This window comes from Diadema antillarum, unplaced genomic scaffold, assembly GCF_040938485.1.
Source record: "Diadema antillarum isolate AM-2024a unplaced genomic scaffold, OU_Dant_1.0 seq00000326_RagTag, whole genome shotgun sequence".
Taxonomy (NCBI): domain Eukaryota; kingdom Metazoa; phylum Echinodermata; class Echinoidea; order Diadematoida; family Diadematidae; genus Diadema; species Diadema antillarum.
In genome coordinates this window covers 1,556,236-1,578,978 of record NW_027271344.1, presented here as the reverse complement: position 1 = coordinate 1,578,978, position 22,743 = coordinate 1,556,236, and the positions used below count along the sequence as shown (strand labels likewise).

The 22,743-nt window shown below is 39.0% G+C and overlaps 1 protein-coding gene across 1 annotated transcript in view; it reads left to right on the top strand.

Annotated features, from left to right (window-relative positions):
- Window positions 1–22,743, top strand: part of LOC139730679 (anaphase-promoting complex subunit 1-like) — a 46,794-nt gene that overhangs the window by 12,871 nt on the left and 11,180 nt on the right. The window contains exons 10-33 of the mRNA XM_071641537.1: window positions 306–491; window positions 1,490–1,679; window positions 2,228–2,443; window positions 3,070–3,219; window positions 3,743–3,803; window positions 4,467–4,654; window positions 5,342–5,407; window positions 6,054–6,323; window positions 7,144–7,214; window positions 7,854–7,942; window positions 8,520–8,668; window positions 10,651–10,729; window positions 11,228–11,532; window positions 11,981–12,174; window positions 15,744–15,821; window positions 16,450–16,539; window positions 17,103–17,214; window positions 17,947–18,087; window positions 18,674–18,723; window positions 19,319–19,503; window positions 19,962–20,053; window positions 20,770–20,856; window positions 21,656–21,786; window positions 22,476–22,554. Of these exons, the coding sequence (XP_071497638.1) occupies window positions 306–491; window positions 1,490–1,679; window positions 2,228–2,443; window positions 3,070–3,219; window positions 3,743–3,803; window positions 4,467–4,654; window positions 5,342–5,407; window positions 6,054–6,323; window positions 7,144–7,214; window positions 7,854–7,942; window positions 8,520–8,668; window positions 10,651–10,729; window positions 11,228–11,532; window positions 11,981–12,174; window positions 15,744–15,821; window positions 16,450–16,539; window positions 17,103–17,214; window positions 17,947–18,087; window positions 18,674–18,723; window positions 19,319–19,503; window positions 19,962–20,053; window positions 20,770–20,856; window positions 21,656–21,786; window positions 22,476–22,554 (3,259 nt within the window). The remainder of the gene's footprint in view (window positions 1–305; window positions 492–1,489; window positions 1,680–2,227; window positions 2,444–3,069; window positions 3,220–3,742; window positions 3,804–4,466; window positions 4,655–5,341; window positions 5,408–6,053; window positions 6,324–7,143; window positions 7,215–7,853; window positions 7,943–8,519; window positions 8,669–10,650; window positions 10,730–11,227; window positions 11,533–11,980; window positions 12,175–15,743; window positions 15,822–16,449; window positions 16,540–17,102; window positions 17,215–17,946; window positions 18,088–18,673; window positions 18,724–19,318; window positions 19,504–19,961; window positions 20,054–20,769; window positions 20,857–21,655; window positions 21,787–22,475; window positions 22,555–22,743) is intronic.

Sequence of the window (22,743 nt, the reverse complement as noted above, 5' to 3'; positions counted from 1 at the left end):
CTCTGAGCGTCTAACAGTGTGCTGATCCAACATGTATTTAAAGATATACTTCAAAGAGGAAATACTGCTGTACATATCTTCTGCAATACTGGCATACCTTCTGCTATACTGGTATGACATCAATCAAAATTAGATAGCTATTCTCAGCAACTAAATGAAATGTATTTTGACACATGCTGTGGCAAACATCACAGTGAACTATTAAAGTATGAATCAATACACAAAGCCCTCTACAATATCAGGGAAATTTGTTACTTGATGATATATTACTGCTTGCGTTTGTCCAATGTTTTGTCACCCCGTAGTCGCTCCTACTCCCCAGGACAGAGCCTCCCCTTTGCATCCCCCGGCGGGAGCCATACCCCCCAGTCCTCATACCCCTGGACCCCCCAGGCATCCACAGCTGATACCATGTGTGATGAGGTCAGTGAACCCCTCCTACCGGAGCTGTGCTTGGAACACTGCTGGACGGAACCACTCTCTTCGAACAGGTGAATTCCTGCTCTCCCCTGTTTTTTTTTTTTTTCATATATAAATCATATGACTTCATTGGAATCCCTTTACATTGTTGGTATGATTTAGCCCACACTGCAGTGCGTATGATTGATACACACCTGGGATGTGAGAGTTTAGAGTTTTAATTGATTTCAGACTGTTTTACTCTGCTCAAGACCCACTTTGTAAAGTAGCTTTTTTTTAACAAACGCAAACAGAAAAAACTGACCAGAAATGAATATTATTTATTAGTGGAAAATTGAGCAAAGAAAATAGGATTCCATCTGGATTCCAACCCGAGACCTCCAGATGCAAGCCCGGTGCTCTACCGATTGAGCTATAGAAAGCCCTAGTTCAGTGTTCGTTCCAGAAACCCTAAATTCTCAATGCTTGAATGGTCAGAAGCTATAGCAGTGTGTTTGTGTGTGACGCACACGTACACACTTGAACCGGGCATAAACCTGAAGGATAATTCAACTTGGGGATAAATGCGAGGGATCATCGAAGTGATGCAGCTTTTTGAGTATGTAACAAACGCAAACAGAAAAAACTGACTTCGATGAAATCCCAATTTCTTTGCTCAATATTCCACTAATAAATGATATTCATTTCTGGTCACTTTTCCTGTTTGCGTTTGTTACATACTCAAAAAGCTGCATTACTTCGGTGATCCCGGTGAGGGGGGCATGATGGCCCCCCTTCAGTCTTTTTAGGGTTAAACCACAGTATACATTGTGTTGTGCAGGCAATGGGCCAAGAATTGATGCCCAACCTGCCTTTGCTGGAGTGGTGCAGAATATGATAATCATTTACCAATTGTCTGGAGAAAAACTAACTAAGGTGGATATATAAATTTAGAGCAAATGTGATACTTCTTGAAATATGGGAATTTCAGAAAAGGGAGATTTCACACAAGTACAAGTTATGTTCTGTAACTGAGTCAATTACAGTTTTTGTTTTTTAATTTTTGTCTAATTTATTACTGTATCTCCAGGGATGGAGTTCTTGGCCAGGCCAGCAAAGTATTCTTGACCTCTGACCTCTGTGGTCAGAACTACCTCTGTTTCCTGTTGCCTCATCGGCACCAGCTGAGATGCCTCAAGTTTAGCTCCAGCAATGACAGCTCCCAGCTCATCTTTGGCAGCCTGACGACCCTCTCGGCCAAAGATGCTGTGCAGCTGGAGGTGGGTCACCTATAGAGGGCAGCAGTCAAGCTGTTCAGATGCAATCACTCTTGATGGGCCTATCAGTAACAGATCATAAAATTATTATACTCCTTTCAGTCAACTTTCTTTTTTTTTTTTTTACTCTTCATGACTTATGAGATATAAATAAAGTAGTCTGCCGCACACTACAAGACCTGAGGTCATATGACCTGCCGACTGTCGGTTTGACATCACCAAACACCGAAGTGTCAGGTCATAGGGCTAGGTGGTATGACCTGGTCGGAAGGTATTAGCATGTTGAATCTTTAAGAGGGGTCCTGCTTTTATGGCTAGCTTGCTGCTAGCTGCTCGCGCGCTGTGTGCTATAGCGCGTGGGAGGCAGGTTGCAGGTCCTAAGGTCAGGTTGCATAGTGTGCGTTGCCAGGTCGCACGACCTGGTCTTATGGTCAGAAGGTCATACAACCTCAGGTTGTGTAGTGTGCGGCGGGCTTAATTGTCCTTCAGCATATGTCTTAATTTTAAAGGATATTACCACTTTGTTTTTTGTGCATGTCAAACATGTTCAGGAAGTAAACATGATGCTTGTGTTGGAGTGGAATGGTAGCCTGGGACTCTACACCGGCACCATCAAGGTTGGCAACGTCCTCCTGGCGGGCGTGGCCCCCACTGTCATGAGCAGCAGTGTAGGACCGGGCGGAGTCATGCCACGCCCAAGCACCCCACTGGATAGTCCTTTCTTCACCTCCTCTCATCCACCAAGCTCTCATTCACTCACTGATGAGGTATCACAATGGAAACAAATTTCATTTTAATATGTGTATTTTAGGGTCACATGGTTTTCAGTGGTATATCTTAGGTACATTCTTTAAGAAACAGTGAACTGAATTATGACTGTCGGATAATTACTAAGTGTTTGTAAAAAGGAGATCATTTAATTTGCTATTGTACCTGACTTTTCAACTAGAACACATGTAACTTCTTGATTAGTACTGAAGATCCAGGTGTATGGCCTTTTAAGCTGCTTAACAAATGAACAGGTCAAATCGCCTATTTGATGTTGTGTCTTTGGTAGCATTCCCCTTTTCTTGCATCAGGGGATTGACGTGTGGTATTAAAGTATTTGCAAACAGCATGAAGTAAAGATTGGTATGACACCCATAATGAACCTGAGGTTTTGGATGTACAGTATTTGTTTCTTTTAATATTGCATCAAAGAAGAAAGTTTACCCAGTGTTGTACAGCGGACTGTGAAGCCTGTTTATATACGTGGGCATTGTGCAGAATTCATCACAACTGTTCTTACAGGAAGGTGTGAGATCTCTCTGGAATCTTAATATGTGACCCTTCTCCCACACTTTCATGTGCTTGTAATCTCTTTCTCCTCTCCCGTCATCTCTACTGACCCCAGGTCGTCCTTTTGTCCCCCGTCCCCGGTGAGGCAGGCCACACCAAGCTGCAGGAATCCAACTGCAGTGAGGATCTGACGCTGTCTCGCAGCGCCTCCAGCGTTCAGCACATCGCGAGTCTGAGAGACCCAGTCAAGAACAGATTCACAGTGGTAGGTGACAACTGAATATATTGGTGATGTATCAAAACCTTGAGAATGGTACAATGAAGTACTTTTCTGTGTGTGTGTGTGTGTGTGTTTGTGTGTTGATACAACAGACAAAGAAGATGTTCAGTATCTCTCAGGGATGTAAAAATCACTGCACTGATCCTCTTTGTAGAGCTGCCATGTCTACCTGATTTTGGAGGAGGCTTCCTGAACACTTCAAAATCTTTCATGTGTGGATAAGGGAGTATGAATGTTTCCCTGATGCAGGAGTTATTTTTGCCCTTGAAAATGCATGTTACACACTAGTTTTTCCTGAAAGGTGCAAAAGGAATGTCACTATCATTACAGCTTATCACAATCATAACAGTGAAAAAAAAAGAAAAAAAGAATGACTTCTGTAATGCTCACGACGATGATATGTGGTCATTGAATCAAGTCCATGCCATTCATTCTTGTGCCTTCCTCCCCTCCCTTCTCTGTATTGACGTATGATATGTGTTTGCAATTGTTTTGCAATGTTTTCCAGGTCTTGTCAGATGGCAGTATGGTCCGCAGTTCCCTACCAAGGCTGGCTATTTCTTCAGCAGGTTTGTCACATCATGATTCCCTTTAACTACAAGATGTCTCTGAGGATTCAGTGATACATCTCATGCATCTTTCAAAAGAATTTTTCATTTGCTATAAAGGCAAATATAGTTATATGTTGAGATTGAATCTAGAAAGGAATTATTATTGTAGTAAAACTATACAATGTGCATTGTTGATACCCCAGTATGAATAATTGGTCTACTCCTAAATTTGTATAAATATTCCAGATTTACGAGAAGGCTACTTTGAAAGTATAGCCTTTAGGCTCTTATTGCTCTTATTCGTCAGGTAATGTATACATCATTGCCAATGTGGTGGCTAAAATTGTTGCATGTTATCAACAGACATAGATGTTGTCACTTTGAAAAAGTTTGATGTTAGATTTGATGTGTGATTTACCTATATGGATTTACTTATCTTTAATTTAGCATATGTTCATTTTCTAGTGTAAATTTGTTTGTGTGTTAAGTAAATTTGTAAAGTTGCTGCTCCCCACATGTGTAAAATAAAGACTGGTATGACATAGCGAAAGAATTTTCTTGAATGGTTGAAGTTGTGAGTGTACTGAAATAAATGAACAGTTGATGTTTAAAAATTGAGTCCAGCTCTGCATTAGAGGGTTTATAATGAACTGACATCCTTCTGACTCCCATAATTCCCAGTGCAACTGTGCCTGGAGGCAGTCAAGTTTGTGCTGCCTCGCGACATGGCCATCCAGTTTCAGGCCAAGTGGTACCTGACCAACCATGCACTGGGGGAGCTGCGTGGCCAGTCTGAACTGATGAACTTCAGCTCTTGTCTCCTCAACCTGATGGGCTTTAATGCATCTCAGCTCAATTTGTTTGGCCAGGTGGGTGTTTGCACTCACTTCAAAGCTACTGTGTACACAATATATTAAGCAAGTCAAATCTTTCTTATAACAGGATTTCCTGACAATTTTTTTGAGTGATTAAATTTGTAATCGTGGAGTACAGCAACAGCAGAGAAATGTATGTCCCATTTTCATGTTGGGATCAGTGTTGATGTATTTACATGTTTTAAAAAGAGCACCAGATTCGTGAAATTTGTGGAAGTAAAACCCCTGCGAAGTCTGTAGCATATATAGTACTCTCTTCAAAGCTATGTTGTGTTACGCAGCTGAATCATGTTGATGAGCTTGACGTACTTAACTAGGACCAGCTTTTGGCAATGACATCTTGAAAGTGCAGATCAAGAGAGACCATAATGGTGCTGCTGTGTGAATCTGATGCATAAGTTTGGGAGCTGAGGTGTTTGTATTGTTATGTGTAAACAGAGTATTGTATGTGTTCTTTTCATGAAAACTGCAGTTGTCTTCCACAGTTCGGAAGAATAGGTTATTCCATTTTTAGCATTGGAAATCATGTGTGCAGAGAGAGAGACATGACATGGGCTACAGGAATGACAGGGGAAGACAGTAGAATGGAAGTAAGATTGTTTAATAACAAAAAACAAAGTTGTAAAGGGTAAGTACTTCAATTCTTTATTCATTTGAAATGTTTTGGCTCTTCCTGAACAGGATACAGATTCATCTGGTTCACCAGTAGTGGCAGCCAAGAAACACAAACCGTCCGGCTGGGATGAGGTAAAATCCATATTCTTTGCTATATATTCTTTGCTCCATTATTCAATCCATTGCCTGATCCTTCTTCAACATTGGTCAGGAATGTGTGTATTTGTATGCTGTAGGTGTTTGAGGCAGTTTAAAGAGGACAATGGTTGCACATGAAATATTTAGAGCCCTTGAGACATCAGAGTCTAATGTCACAAGATTTTTTGTCTGATTTCACAGATCAGAATCATTTGAAAGAACATTCTTAAGGTAGATGAATAATCTGATAATAGATTGGTACAACATTTTATGTGCATAGATATCTCTCAATTTCTATTTTGCCAGATTTATATGATGTGGACATACTTTATGCCTAGCTTATATTTTGTGTCATCATTTTGAGTGATTGAAATAACTGCAGAGTGCAGTTTACAGTTTTGACATATTTAACAAATCAATGATTTTTTTTTTCTTTCTGTATATCACATGACCTACTGGTTATTGCCATATGATTCCATATGTGAATTGGTCCTAAGATATGTATGCCCTCTGATCATAAAGATTTGATTTCGTAATATGTGATAGAGACGTTGATATCATATGTGATAAAGGATAAGGTGTGGGAGAAGTAGTTGCTGACTCCAAGTGACAGTCCTATACTTTGTTGATCTTGAACCAGGACTGGGAGTATCTCTGCTCCTCCAAGTACCACCAGAGAGTCAAAGATACGCTACCCAAGTTCTCTGAACCCAAGAAGGTGACATCTACTTCCATAGCATTGTCATCGTCGTCGTCGTTGACGCCTGGTACACCGTTGTCATCACAGACATCGTTACCGCCAACATCGTCATCTCAGAGCCAGGTGGGGGCAAGGAAGTTTGTGGATGGGTCCGGCCCCCTCTTCCCTTACATCCCTGGCCTTGCCTTTGCCTTACATCTCATCTGTGAGGTGAGTGAGATCACCCAACATTCAAATTGCTGTTAACCTGTTGAAGACAAGTCTCGAGAATACTCGGACAGGTGCCTATGGGAAATGCATGTTATAGCAAAATCCATCTGTCCTCAATGGGTTAATGGGGAAGTCTCTCCAAAACATGAATATGTGGATTCAGTATGTGTAGACAGATTTTTGAAGTACGTCATGGAAAGATAGGAGAAAGTTGGAACATCCATTCAAGAATTATGAATTTGGAAAGGTTTGAAAAAATTCTGTGTTCCATTTGAGAAAAATTCTACAAAAGTTCTCTTGTCTAGGACATGAAAAAAAAAACACTTTTAATACTTGACTCCTTTTAATGGGACAGAAATTGATTTTAGCATTTTCATATTTCACCTGCAAGTCAAGGGAATATGTTAATTTCACCAAACAGAAATTTGAACCAATCTTTTTGCATTTATTGAATACATTTATATTAGTAGATATATTCAGATATAGCAGCAGAATAGATAATGTGTCTAATGTGACATGCAGCATTCTATACAAAGGACTTTTGTGGCCAAAAAAAAAAAAAAATGCTGATAAAATTAACTGTTTTGATTTTATTGGTCAGTTGTGAAGATTGTCAGAATTGTGATGCTTTTGATGAGGTTGATTTTCATGGGCTTAACTGGAGTTTGTTTGTTTGTTTGTTTTGCTGCATTATATTCCTTAATTATATGTAGTTTTGTCAACTGTGAATCTATAGTCACTTCATTTGCTGATGATGGCAATGATAATATTCTCGGGGCGTGTATTTATGAATATTGCCTTGTGTTATTGTTTCTGTTAGGAGCTGAGACTGAACAAGCACATGAAGCAAGATGTGCAAGAACTAGTGGTTGTCTTGCATCATTTGACAAGGTGAAAATTGTTTCAATTGTCATGACATCTCTACAAGTTGCATGTAGCCTAGGGTGATGCATTGCAAAGTGAAAGTGATAAAAACAAAAGAATTACATCAACCATTTCTACCTGCTTGATTTATAACTGATTCCTCACATGTCATTACATTTCTGGAAATGTTCTCATCTGTTTTGAAATAGTTATTTTTAGTACATTTCTTTGTGATATGTGCAGATTTAATGAATGCAATAAGTTCTATCCAATGTCTCCAATGTGGAAAGATATTAGATGTAATCTCTGTTCAATAGGGCCATCTTCGTAGTTAAACTCTGCTTATATAGATGGTCTCCCGCATATCCATTTTTTTTTTTTGAAGAACATATAATGTGTATGATTATGCCAACACTCTCTTAAATTCTCTTATATTGTAATGAAAATGAAATGCAGAAATAAAACTGAACTGCAAAAAGAAAAAAAAAAATAGTGTGATAATTAGTGAGAGTCAAGGGTAACGATTTAATGATGACAAAATGATAATTTCTGCAGGAAAATTCCCTCAGAACCCAATGATTCACCCCCTTCCCCGTCTTGAGTGGATTTACCACACTTACAAAATTTCTTATTGATGAAGACCATCTCAAACTGTTGTGTTTGCAGTGAGCTGGGATGGAGCCAGTACCAGGATTACTACCAGAGAATGCATCCAAGGCTCCTCCAAGCTCCTCCTACCACAAGGATACCACCAGGTAGTTTTTTAAGATGTAACTGAAGTCTATCATGATCCTGTGAAACCATGTGCATTTAGTGCTGTTGATCCACGGATGGAATCATAAGTTATATTTACACTTGTAAATATGTTAATTGCTTAGGGAAAAAAATACACTAGCATGAAAGGGTCAGTATTAGAGTATTAGAATATTTTGTTACTTATTTATTTATTTTTAGAAATCTTTGTACTGGAAACAGATAATGCCTTTTCTGTTTCAGACAATTCAAGTAACTTGTGTCTGGCCTCTGTCATTACTAATAATTTTTTTCCCCCATCCTTTTTCATTTTTTTAATACTTAGCCATGATACATGGTATTCATGTAAGACGCAAGAAGCATGTTTTTTAAAACAAGTCAATTAACATTATGTGTAAGTGCAATTTACACAGTGATGAGGGAGATTAAAGTGATAATACCTCACCTGTCATTTAATTGAAATAAGACTGAACAATCATTCATATTTTCTTTCACTGACTTTATTTCTTCCCTTTGTTTTCTACATGTCTCTCTCTTTCTCACTCTCTCTTCTGCCTTGCTCTATTTCTCTCACAAAAGAGCTAAAGAAGGAACTTCAAGTCCCAAGCTACTGGACTCCCAAACCACCGTCAGTCCAGAACTTCTTGTACAACTACATGTCGGGCACCACACAGGCACCCTACCCTGCCATGGCTGGACTGTGCTCCAGAACCAGTCAGCTCATAGCGGTAGGTGGCAAGTGTCATACAGTCAGGATTGACGAGCAGATGCTGTCTTGTGATGAGATGATAAATTTTGAGTAAGGGAGCTTGAATGATCATGATTAGATCATAATCAATTTTTTTTTTTCACAATCAGACAAGTAATACCATTGACTTAAATAGAGAAGCACTCTGAGAGCACAGACCTCCGCCAAGCATGCAGCTTTTTTCCACCACTGATTTTGTTCTTCCACAGAGATATCAGTGATTTCCACCCATGTGTACTTATATCATTGTGTGCTGAAAGTCGCCCGATTTCCCAATATAGAAGCCTTTGTTACGTCATAAACCCTCAGCTGCAGGGCGCGCTTCGCCCTAGCAGAAACTAGAGCACACACTTTAGTGCGCGCATGCAAACCTCAAATACGCGCAGCCTGAACTCCCAAGTTCATTGACCCTACCTGCCAAAATATCAAAAATCTTTCGTAAATTCCCCCAAAATTCTCGGATCACTACCAAAAGCTAATCGTTTGTTGCTTGTGTCATTCTCAACCTTTCCTGCAAGTTTCATCCCAATCCGTTAACTGCTTTTTGAGTTATTTTGCACATGGACAAACTAACGAATAAACGAACAAACAAACCAACGGTAACGAAAACATAACCTCCTCCCTTGGCGGAGGTAATGATAATTAGAATGATGAATGAAATGAGCTGTGAATCAAATTTAGTTGAATCACAGTGGGGGAGTCAAGAACAGATTGAACTCACTGGTTAGTGTGATTTCATTAGAGAGCTCATACTAAATCCACTGCAGCATTTGATTTCCTTGTCTAAATTCAACATTTACCCAATTTTATCTGATAAGTTTGATCACTTTGTCTTTGTGGCAACTTGAAATAATCAAAAGCATCCATAAAATGTGAAGTGAGGTTGAGAAATAATTATGTTTATCTTGCTGCTAGTAATGCCATCTGCTGTTTGGTGAATGTTTTTGTCTTACAAAATGCCATTTTGTAAACACTTTTCACAGAAGTGAAGCAAAATGAGGAAAGCTCCAGTTTTGCAAGTTTTTTTTGATTAATTTGGAAACTCCATGCAATGCATCAAACCTTCATGGCCTCTCAACCCAAGATATTCAGAGACTCCAGCTCTCCCGTTTTTGATGGGAGATCTCCCACCGAAAACCCATTTTTGCAAAATCTCCCGTTCTCCCGGTTGAGATTTAATTCCTCCCATCCTGGCTCTGTGTCTCCCGTTGGAAAGGATTTTCTACTTATTGCTATCGTATGTTGAAAAAGTAAGCCTTAGATAGCACCAGAGAGCATCTAGAACCCTAGGAACTTCGCGCTTCGCACACATCAACTTGGAGTCTCCCGTTTGCTAGGGGTTTTAAGTGGGAGAATCTCCAGATCAGAAGGTGCTTTGGGTTAGAGTCTCTGGATATTTGTAATAATAAAAAATGAAAAGATCTGTGTGAAGTAGGGTTGCCAAACTAGTTACTCTCATTGTGCTAATAACTCAGGAGATATATACATTGTATTTCAATACAACATCACTCCCAACCTAAAGGATGCTTTATTTGTTTGAAGGGCTTAAAACTCTCAGATTCCAGGAGCGCATGATAGCATCACACTGGCAACCCCCTTTATGATTGTCTGTCATCAAGCCACCCTGATGGTTCAGAGACAGGCCTCTGGACCACACCACCATTATGTTCTGCTTGCAGGCAAAGATCTTTTCAGTCGCCTGATCTGAATCTCGGCAGCAGGCCATTTGAAACTCCCTTTTGTAGAAGAGTAAAGTTACCTCCTTCATATTGTATGCCCTTGGATGTGTGTGAAGCATTGTGGCTAGTGGTGATTACGGTCTAAGCCTGTTATTTGAAAGAAAATGAATTAAAACGGAGGAGAAAAGGAAGCTTGTTATACTTAGCGAGAAGACTCTTCTCTTTATTTTTGCAGCAAGTTTAGCATGAACCTCGTGCTCTTACATTTTACACTTCTATGCAGCTTTACACACTCTGTCTGACAGAAGGTGTACCCAAGATACCTGAGCGAACTCAACTGTGTAGACGCCAGTCTATGAGTGGTAAGAAAGCAGTTTCATTTCTGCGTGATTCCAGTAATGCATATTCAAGACTCCTGCAGTACTTTCACTTGTGTATGTGTGTGTGTGTGTTTGTGTGTGTGTGTGTGTGTGCGTGTGTTTATGTATCTATTGGCTTACTGATTTACCAGCGTATTATATTTTCACAAATTAAAACTTGTGTTCGGACTGTAATAAAGGTGTACATGGTTTGATGGATTTCTTTTTTGTGTCTGTAAGGAATGGCTGCATGCAATTGAAGGTATTTACTTGAAAGTTATTGTTGTTGTTTTTTTGTTATACAAAACAAAATTTGAGGCAATGCAAACAAGTCAAAATATTCTGCACTGACCATGCCCTGCCACACATGAGAGTGAATGGCATAGCTGCCTGAGATGACATACTTACAAGTGCAAATGAATGTAAGTCTTCAATCATTCTGTTTCCGTGATGTAGCAATAATCCATCATATTCCATGCATTTGTGCATCTCTTGGTTCAGGGTTTCCCCTTGACGGTGACTGGAAGGAGGACCTGGAAACCTTCCTTCAGGAGAACCCCGCCCTGGGGTCCCCCCAGCGCACCGTGGTGTACATGGCCAGGGTGGGGCTGAGTCTACCGGACCTAGCGTCCATGCCTCCAGGCCTGGCCCTACCCCTCATGGAGGCCATCTCACAGAGCCAGGACGACCCGCCCTCAGACTGGCCCCAGGGGGCCTACGACCTGCTGGGCCGACAGGACCTTGCTAGCCAGGTCAGGTGGTTGGCGGTCAGTGGCAAGCAGCGCAGGACCAAGGTAATTTGTCATGTTGTGGTCACTTCCTAGAAGGCAGAATTCCAGGAAAAAGAAAAGAAAAATGAGGGAATTCCAATGATGAGAATGAGTAAATGAACAAAACAAGAGGGGATAGATATTTTCTCATTCTTGTAATTGGTTTATTCTGCTAAATTTTTCACGTATCTATCCCAAAAAATGTCAGATTATTAGATGTGGGTTATGAGGTAGATATATACCACATTGCTCTTGTCTTTCATTTACACTCAAATAGTTTGCTATTTAGGACACAAGTGTAACTCATTTTCCCAAGAAAGACATAATCTCTTTGTATTTTAAAAAAAAAAATCATTTTACATACTTTTCATTAATTCCTTATACTCACTGCAGTTAATTTTACAAGATATGTGATGTTGTGTTTTGGTAGATGATGTTTTTGATAAAGTGAGGGCACATTGACTTCCCATTTTTTCCATGGCAGACCCAGCGCAGTGCCCCAGCTCGTGGTCCCAGTGCCTCGGGCCCCAAGCAGGAGGAGAGGGACGGGATGGAGCATCTGGACCAGGAGCTGCTACGGCTACGTTTCCCTGACGACCTGCGGGTGGTGGAGGTGCGGCGGATCCTCCAGTCTTCCAAGCCGGTCACCATCTCCCTCACTCAGAAGCCTGAGACAAGGTAATCTTGCTTTCACTTTAAGCATTTTCACTTGCAAGTTGGCAAGAAGATAAACAAATAAAGGTGAATAGTAAAAACAAAAACAACGAGACATGAAAACTCGTCACATTGAGGACGAGTTAGGTGATACGCTTGTGGTCATCAGAATGATGACGGTCATTTGTGATCGACAAAGAAAAGAATGTGCTATAGGCACCTTGAAGTTATATTGAGCGTGCATGCGAAACCGTTTCTGTAACCACTCGGCCACGGGTCATCCACGGAAATGGTAAGACAAAAAAAAAACCAACAATGTATAGATATAACAGGGGGAAAGTCAATGCCCACTCAACTAACGTGGCCGTGTGAACATCTATTGCATTGCTAGACGGAAAAGCGGCCTTGTAACGACTGAGGTCGCTATGCCATTTCTGGCAACTTGGGAAAAATACGTCCCGCAGACATAAAACCTATAATCGGCTGGTTTTGATACCTTGCCTTTAATCACAATTTTCAGTGTAATGACGTCATCAAATTACAAAACAATGACATCGTCTTGAAAGACAATTGTTCAAAGTACAACACCTCAGTCGTCGACATTACATACTATGATCGGTTTGGCAAAGTCAACCTGCAAAATTTTGCTGCAGTCGAAGCAATGTGGTCTCCAACACACAAAAAAGAGGGATATGGCGTGTGTGTGTGTCTGTGTGTGTGTATAGGTGCGTTTATATACGAACGTGATTTCTACATGGACGAATATGTAATACAAAATTGAAGAAAAAAAAAAGTAAAATAGCTAAGTATTTTGTTTCGTGATCTTGTGGGGTTCGAACCCGCAACCTCACGTCTCTGAGACGTCGACTTTATCCACTCGGCCATACGTCTCGACGAGAAAATATGGGGAACGTAAACTTATGTATGTGAAAGATACATGAGGAATCGTTTTGTCCACATTCCATTTTCATTTTCAGTTTTAAACTGCGAAATTGTCAATCTGATGAGAAGATTTCAAAGAATAAAATGCATATTCAGTTCCATAGCTGATCACGTTTGGTAATTAATTAAGATTAATTGTCTAGAATGTGTCATATGGCCAACCTGTATACACACGTATATACACACACCCTGCTAAATGTATGTATCAAACCTCTGTAACACAACTTTGAACTAACTGTAGGAATTATCGCTGCACTTATCATCCATACTTTTTATCACTATCTGAAACTCCACAAAAACCACTAATTGACAAATAATCATCAATACAGAAGACTGACTTAAAGGAACAATTCAAATACCTTTTTTACAATGTATAGCTTGTTACATGTATAAATCAGCACAAAGTAACCATGACTATATTGTGTTACTGAATTGATATGAACAAATTTCATTTTGTTACAATATACTAGCTCATTTTGAAAAGCCCAGCCTGCAAAATTTGCAGCAGTCGAAGTAATGCAATCTCCAACGGAAAACAAAGGGATACTGTGCGAGTGTGTGCGTATAGGTGTGTTTACATGAGAACGCGATTTCTACATGGACGAAGGTGTAGTACGCCATTGAAGAAAAAAAGTTAAAAAAAAATTATATTCTTTCATGCTCTTGTGAGGTTCGAACCCGTACGTGTGCTACCTCACGTTTCTGAGACGACGCCTCTAACCACTCGGCCATACGTCTCGACGAGAAAATTAGAGGAACGTAAGCTTATGTACGTGAAAGATGAATCAGGAATCGTTTCGTCCACATTCCATTCTCATTTTCAGTTTTAAATTGCAAAATTGTCAACATGATGAGGAGATTTCAAAGAATAAAATGCATGATTACTGCAGCTTATTGTCACAGCTACAACATACTTAAGTTTCAGAGGAAATGCAGCAAAATCAGCTGAGATAAAGGTGCTTAAACGTTGTCAAGTCAATGCATGGTTTCTAAAAAAATCACCTCCCATAGACATAACACGTAAACTTGTCCGATTTTGCGTCTTTACATTTAAACACAATTTAAAGCATGATGACGTCATCAAATTTCAAAACTATGACATGGACTTGAAAGGCAAACGTTCAAAGTACAACATATCTGAATGTGGGATAATATTGAGCTTAAACAACAGAGATACGAGCAAATGAATGTCACAAACAGTACCTTAAAAAAATTAATTCCACTTTTTTGATTTCAGATGATGATATGATGATGTCATAATGTATTTATGGAGATATTGATACTTGAAACGTTATTTCCAATTCATATGTTTTTGTAATATGCAATAAAAACATAGGGTAACCAGACGTTTTAAAGAGCTATGGCGAAATAAACAAAGACATGTTTTTCGCTATATTTGCACATAGACGCGCACACGAAATTTCAACTTTGACGCCAACGCATTCCTTTGTTATAGGTCAAAATTGATCGGAAATCAATGGATATTGTTTCTTAATGTATCAGGAATCCAAATCTGTCAAAAAATGTGCATTTTCATTTTGCTTACGCGCACTACGCGCGAAAATGTGCGGACGGACGCGAACGCGCGAAACGCTTAAAATTGTCTGAAACTTCGAGATTTCCCATTGGTAAGTTGTTTTGAGCCTTTTAAAACTTTGACGCGCGCGTACGCGCGCGTAATAATGTCCTAGGTAATTAGCATTAAAATGTAAGATAGAGCGTGACCTGAACTTAATGTCCACCCAAAATGATACAGAAATGACCTTTATTTATGAAGTTATGATCGATCATGTAACATGGTCCGAAAATCACAAAATGGCGCCTAGATGACGTCATAGATATGTTACTGTCATGAAAACCTTATTGTGGCTAGATATTGTCATGAGACATGTTCCCTGAAAATGTCATGTTATTCCGTAATGTCATTCTTGAGATATTGATGACACAAAATTGTCCAGAAAGAAAGAAGAATAAAAAGAAATAAAGAGAGATTTTGACAATCACAATAGGTGATACGCTGATAGCGTATCACCTAAAAAATCCTTAATCCCCTTTGCATGCAGCAGGTACTGTCTTGTTTAAACATAGTGTGAAATGTAGTTGTAGCTCTTTTTTTGTGTATCATGCTGCTTTAAGAACCTGGAACACTAACCACATCATGAAGAGTCTGAAGGATATCTTACAAGATATTAATACCTTAAAACCTCCCAAACCATTTATGAAAACAACACCTTCACCAAAAACGTATTGGTGTTACTCTAAAAGCAATGGGAGCCCATATAAAATCGCAGTAAATTTATCAGTGAACCTATTGAAAAGTCTGTAAAGTTGTGTTATTTCATACCTTGTCCAAATTCTTTAGTGGTGTGATTTTTACAAACAAACCAGGAAATGTTGTGCCAGAGCAATGCTTTTTGATATCCGTAGGTTAGAGTATTCAGAGTTGGAAAGGATCTACCAATATGGGCAGAACGAAGTTGGACTCGTGCTCATACACTTTTTTGCATGGAATAGTTTTCTATGTGTCAGACATGGAGCCTAGCATATGGGAAGTAGACATTCTTAAGATATGATATGTGGCTAAACCTGTTTTGAGTTTGAGGATCAACTCCAGAAATGTTTACGTAGGTTGTGTTTGTCATTGCATGCAGTGACCATGAATTCATTGAGGAACAGGAGTTGCATCTCTTAATGGTATCCCAGCGTACCATGGCACTTCCTGTTGGCAGGTGAGGCAGGTCTATGTACCTCATTCATTTCTTCTTTTTTTTTGTCCTTAGATACTCTGATCCCCTGAATTGTCATCTGTTTTATATTTTACATTTTGGTTGTACTAATTTGATATATGAAATACATGCCAGATTTCTTCAGCTGAGATACAAGCTGTGTTTAGATCAGAATACTTTTTTGTTGTTGTTGCTCTGTAGGACTATTGTTAAAGTCATGGTTTTACCCATCAAACTGACTGTACTTACACCAAAGCTGAACTGTTAGTAGTTTGAAATACCGACTGTAAATGTTATATTTATCTATGTGTGACTGCCAGTGTAGTGTTCCATAAAGTTGACTGATGTCTTTATTCATCTGTGTTCTCTCTTCGTGTTTTACATGTTCTTGTCTACAAGCTATACTGTCAATAAAATTGGAGTTAATTCACCAAGTTCTAATGATGACCCAAAGTTGAAGTCTTGAGCAGTTTATATAGCAGGACATGACATGGAGTCAACTGATTTGCATAATTTAACTGCCATCATGAAGAACCACAAAATGAAAAATGCTAGATTATCATTTCTGAGTTTGGCATGATATACGTCACAGTACACTGTAATTACCCCACCTTGATTGTTTCCTTCACAGGGGAATGTTTACACTTTGTACATCCAAAGCCCTTGTGACCGAGCCCCTTCACATTCCAAAGTTGAATCTCACAGGCAAGGCACCTCCAAGGTATTTGAAACTCTGTTGTCTTCAATAGTTGCGAGTGGAAATCATGTGAGTCCTAAGATTATATCAACTGAGGGTGCTGTGTTAGTTGTGCCATAGATTTCTTCCGATATCATCTGTACCCATTGATGAAGTCAAGTTGTGCATAAAATGTTTAAAACCCTTTCTTCAAGTTTTTCACAACTTACTGAGAGTGATTATGGAGAAAGCATACGCATTTACCACAATGCAATAACTTATTATTATAAGTGGTGAAGCTGATAAGCTGTCATGATATACTTCACAATGATCCCTCAGAATGTGTCGAGAACGTGATTTCATGTATTTGTCAGAGACATCAGTCCTAGATATCTTGTTGCTTGTCTTGAAAGTGTAAAATTCCTTGACAGGTGTGCATAAAAGAGGAAGAAAAAAAAAGAAGTGAAGAAAATTAGGCATTCCCACATAGCAAAGTCAATTTTATAGGTCTTTGATGTTAGCTGTAGGTTTCAAACTCTCTGTGACAATTTACTTACTGGACATCTATCATGATGATAATTGCAAACTTGACCATGATCTGTTGGCAGAAACAACACCATCAACTTTGTGAACATTGATGTGCCAGCCAACATGAACTCTTGGCCCCTATTTCACAACGGAGTGGCAGCTGGCCTCAAGATTGCCCGGGGAGATAACCAGGTGTGTATGGATACCTATCTTTCTCTAGAAAACTAAAATGAAGGGGAAAATTCTCTGAAGTGAGGTGTTCTCTATAAATGTCAATAACCCTAGTGCTGACAGATCTCTCCTTTTAATAACTCAGTGATTTTTCGTGAGGTTACATGTAAGTGCTGGATGTGAAATGATGCAAATGCAGTCAAACCTGTGAGTTAAAGGCATGGTATAGTTCTGGTTGAGATGGGGATTCAGGTTTTAATTTTTGTGAGATAATTGGAAACCACTTATATGAAATATTAAACAGCATACAATTCCAAAACAGTTTAAAGTTTATTTGATAAAACTTGGTTTTGAAATGGCTGAGATATCAAAAAACAGAGTGGTCCTAATAAAAGATAGATCCCACCTTTCATTAAGACCACTTTGTTTTACTTTGTTTTTGGATATCTCAGCCATTTCAAAACCGAGTTTCATCAAATATATTTTGACTTCCTCTTAGAATTGTATGCTCTTTGATATTTCTTAAAGTGGATTCTAATTATCTCATAAAAAGTTCATACTTGGATCCTCATCTCAACCAGAACTATACCATTCAGGGGAAATAGCAATAGTGACCTCCACAGCCAGGTTTACATTTCAACTACATATGAACTGCACAGACCAGGCAAGTTGTACGACATGTTGATTAATGATTAGCAGTAGGTAGCTAACACCTTTCTTTTTTGTGTGTGTTCTGTTCGTTTTACAATGTAGATCGACTCAGCTTGGATTGTGTACAACAGACCACAAACAACAGAACTGACCAATGAGCATGCAGGTTTCCTGATGGCCCTCGGTCTCAATGGACACCTCTCAAACTTGGACAAGCTCAACATCCACAACTACCTCTGTGCTGTGAGCTCTGCTCCCATCCCCAAATACCTTCTCTCCTTAATAGTCTAGTTATGACATGCTGAGAATAGATGTGCAGAATAAGGAAAAATTATTCATTGTGTTGTGAAGTCTCCTGACCATTTAAGGCAACTCTGACTTATGAATTTCTGCAGCTTGAGGAGCGTTATAGCCAAAGTATTAATGGGGGGGGGGGATGTAATCTTTGTAAAGGCATTCAAATTTTACTGATTCACGTAGGGTCTGTGTTGTTCTTGGGCACATGTTGAAGTCAAGATGTCATTATATCTGATAAAGCAAGTGTTAGTCCTGTAAAAAGTATGAGCAGGCCCTATTTTCATGGCTTTTGTATGTAACATTGAAGACATTTAGGACTTTTTAAGCTTTCCGCTCTTTTTCTTTTGAGTTCTCAAATGTTTTAAAGATATAGAATACATTTTCTGAACATATGTGATGAGAATATCTCTTCACTTATGTTTTCATCCTGATATTTTTTGTTTTTACACCTGTAGCTCTATTTGATGTGGCACCAGTACATGAAATATTTTTTTTTCTCTTTTCTTTTCTTCCTTTTGTGTTGTTTTACCAGGGCCATGAGATGACCAGTGTTGGTTTGCTTCTGGGGCTAGCTGCTGCCAAGTGAGTTCATCCTTTATTGTGGTGAAATTTCTAGACTGTAAAATACAATTTTTCCATATTGTCCTCTTGGAAGCAACAAATGGTGTAACCAACTAGGAAGGAAGGTTATATCTGCTTTCGAGATAATTAACCTGTTGTATTGTAAGCTGTGACAAGGGAGTATTTGCAATTGAAGGACATCATTTCATTCTTTTTATAGTACTGTATAAGCTGTTATTTTCGCGAGGGTTTAATTTTTGTGAATTTTGCGAATCACAGTTGGATCCCGAAGTTAACAACACACGAGAATGTTGCCATACGCTAGGTCAATAGTGCACTTATGATAGCGTCAGTGTCAATTTGTGAAAACAACATACCGCGAAAATGTTTGTGACCTCCTCATCAGCGAAAATATCTGTACGCAAAAACAACAACTTATACAGTATACCATCCTGGAGTTTTAGACTCAAGTTGGGAGTCTCATTATCAATAATTTGCAAACTAGACTGTAGATATTCATATGAGCTGAAATATATTGATGGAATTGACCTATTTTATGCATACCTTGTAGAATTTGCCATCACATTTGTATATTCTTGCTGCTGTGTGTTGCCAGACGGGGTACCATGGACGTTGCCACCACGAAAATCCTGTGTATCCACATCAGCTCATTGCTGCCACCTACATCCACTGAGCTGGATGTTCCGCACAGTGTCCAGGTGGCTGCCATTCTGGGCACTGGACTGGTCTACCAGAAGACTGCCCACAGACACGTAGCCGAAGTCTTGCTGGGAGAAATCGGTAGGCGCCACCAACTGCACACGCTTCATACCCTGTGTTTGTCACTGTAGACACTAATTTGTCTGTGTCATCGTTACCTGTTCATTTCCAGTTAAATCTTGTTTTAATCGCTCTGTTCTGTTGCAAGGTAACATTCAGGATTTATATTCCCCCTTTGCCCCAGGCACTTTGTGTTCCACTTGAATCAATTATGTTAATACTATGTCAGCTCATGTAAATTCCCAAGTACATTGGGATTGTCAATTTTGATTGACTGACCTACTTTGAAGAAAAAACTCAAGTAGAACGTCACATGTTGAAAGTTCCTCATATTTCTACCTACATCATTGGATCATGTTCAATTTCTTTCCCTAACTTTTAAAGTGGGGATTAGTAAATGACATATCCTTTATTAGTGCCATCCACCACTCACAAAGTCACCAAGTTCTCTCCTCGTTGGGTGTTGTAATGATTATTAGGGCGCCCTCCAGGTCCAGAGTTGAATAACTGCACTAATCGTGAATCCTACTCACTGGCTGCTGGACTTGCCCTGGGCATGGTCACTCTAGGGGTGAGTGATGTGATTTATAATATTTACATGCTTGTGAAAAAATGGTGGTTATTGATTACACTCACTGGAATTTTATTTCTATCAGAAGTTCCAGAGGGAAGCTTACCTCATTGGTTTTGTGTAACATGTTTAAGGCTGATAAACTGTATAGAAGGCTAAGTTTATCTATATCTGTAGTATTTGTGAGTAGGCAGTACAGTCAAAATTTGGTAGATATCAAACATGACATGATAGTGTATGATGCAATGATGACTGTTTTAAAGCACTTAGATGTTGGGTTTACTGGTGTGTATAAAATTACTCAACAGAGGAGTCTGTGTTATGTCATGAGACTGTGTCGTGAGTGTTCAATTTTACATACTAAGGTACTATCAATTTGTTCTTAGTGTTTAATTTCCTCTTTATGAACTGCATGATTCTGAGTGTTTTTGGAGTTAATCCTAATCAAATTGTGGTCAAGAAAAACAAATCAACCTGAAACAAATGAAACTTTGATATTGCTGTAATTCAATGTAGAGTTGTGCTCTTTCATTTAATAGTATCAATTTTTTGCAAGTAAACTTTTAATTTAAAGTACCTGAAACAAAGCGATCATGATTAGATATGTGCATTTAGAAATCACACTGTCTGAGTATTTTCCTAAGTTTAATTCTCACACCTACCTACTCCATGTCCCCTCAACCCATCTCCCCCCCCCCCCCCCCCCCCCCCACCAGCGTGGTAGTGGAGCGGTTGGCCTGGCTGATCTGAACATTCCTGATCAGCTCTATCACTACATGGCAGGAGGACACAAGAAACAAGTGGTGAGACCTTATTACAGTCAAATCTACATGTTGGGACCACTATAAGGGAAACATGAAAGGTGGCCTTTATATAGAGTTGGCCACTATTGAAAGGTTGATGGAACTATAATCTTGCAGCTGGAGTGAATTTTGAATAAAAAAGAAAAGAGGAAATATTGATTTAGAGGGGAGCATGGGTATTTGAATGTAGACAAAGAATTCTGCTTCTGGTATTTGTGGCACACTTTTACATAAATACTTGAAGTGCATTTGATAGCACAAAATGGGGATGAAACAATAGATACTTTGGTGGGTAGTTATGAAAAACATTTACATGTTTCTAAAAGTATCTAACACGTATATTCACATATTTTGTCTCATCCATTTTCTGAAGTTCCTACAGAAAGAAAAAAACAAATAACTTAGTGACATGCAGTTGTGGCCCAGTGGATAAGACCAGGATCTCTCAATAGTAAGGCCCCTGGTTCAAATCCACTGGCAGCAGCTTGTGACAGGTGGTCCTGTGGTAGCTTGTTCATAAGCACTTTAATGCATTCTTCCGTAGTGACCAAGTAAATATCAAATAAATCTCAACACAAATGCCACCAAAATGTGCATGCATAGGACAGTTCAGTCAGTAAATAAACTGCTATTTTTTATGAGAAAAGAGAAGCCTGATTTTTTTAATTTTTTTTTTATTGGAGCTGTATTTCCGTCATTTTTATCTGTACAAAGGAAAACAGAAGTGTAGAGGAAACCATCAAAATTTGGTTGTGAAAATTATGTTGTGTTGTCTTTGCTACATTATGTTTTTCTTCAGAGTGGAGGTTCAAAGGAGAAGTTCAGGTCCACCTGCTATCAAATCCGAGAAGGTGACCAGGTCAACCTAGATGTGACCTCACCTGGAGCTACTGTAGCTCTGGGCCTCATGTTTCTACAGACTGGTAACAGGTGAGGATTGTGCTGTCATCCAAACTATGAGATTTATAGGTTCAGTGGACGTAATGAGTGTGCATTTTTCTCACATATACACATACACACACATGCATCTTTTTAATCTCAAAGTGATAGGCCATTCTCATTGCTATTAGTAGTCATTGCTTGTTATAAGATGATTGTTAACTAACTTGTGCTATCAGTAATTATTAACGACTGTAGGCCGTTTTCAGCAGAAGATTAACGTAATTTACTTTTTTCTATTCAACCACTATGAAGCATCAGCTATTAAAGGAATCCTGAGGCTATCGTTTGTATTACCTGAATCTTCTCATTTATTATAAACATTTGATTCTGAATGTCTTCATCTCAATGTCTTTTAGTTTCACTGTTACATTGTAATATGGATGATAATCATGATAGATGGCTTATATGTTCTATTTGTTCTTTGTTTTTCCTGCAATGGGAAGATGCTTTATACCAAACTTTAAATCCCTAAAAGAAGATGAGATATAAGCTTTATCTTTGTTTCTCTCATATCTACTTGTCTTTGATCAATTAATCCATTGTCTTCTTTTTTTCTTTTCTTTTTTTTGTTAATCTCTTTGTCTTCAGACCTGGCAAAGACGATGTGTGATAGATCCATGTATTGATGAAAACTTTTTTTTCAATGTTTTTGAATATACTCTCATTGAAACTTTCAGAGCTGTTGCTGATTGGTTAGCTGCACCTGACACGCAATCCCTATTGGACATGGTCAAACCGGATTTCTTACTGCTGAGGGTAAAGTATTGTATGTCTGTCAGTGCTGATTGTCTATCATATGCAGTGGTTTATATCAATTTTTATTGTTCCCATTGGAAACAAAGTTGGTGTACAACTGTTTGTGAGGGAGGAAATGTGTTTGTGTGTTTGTGTGTGTGTTGGTTTGTTTTGCTTTGTTATTATTGGACAGAGTGGAAATGAATTCTG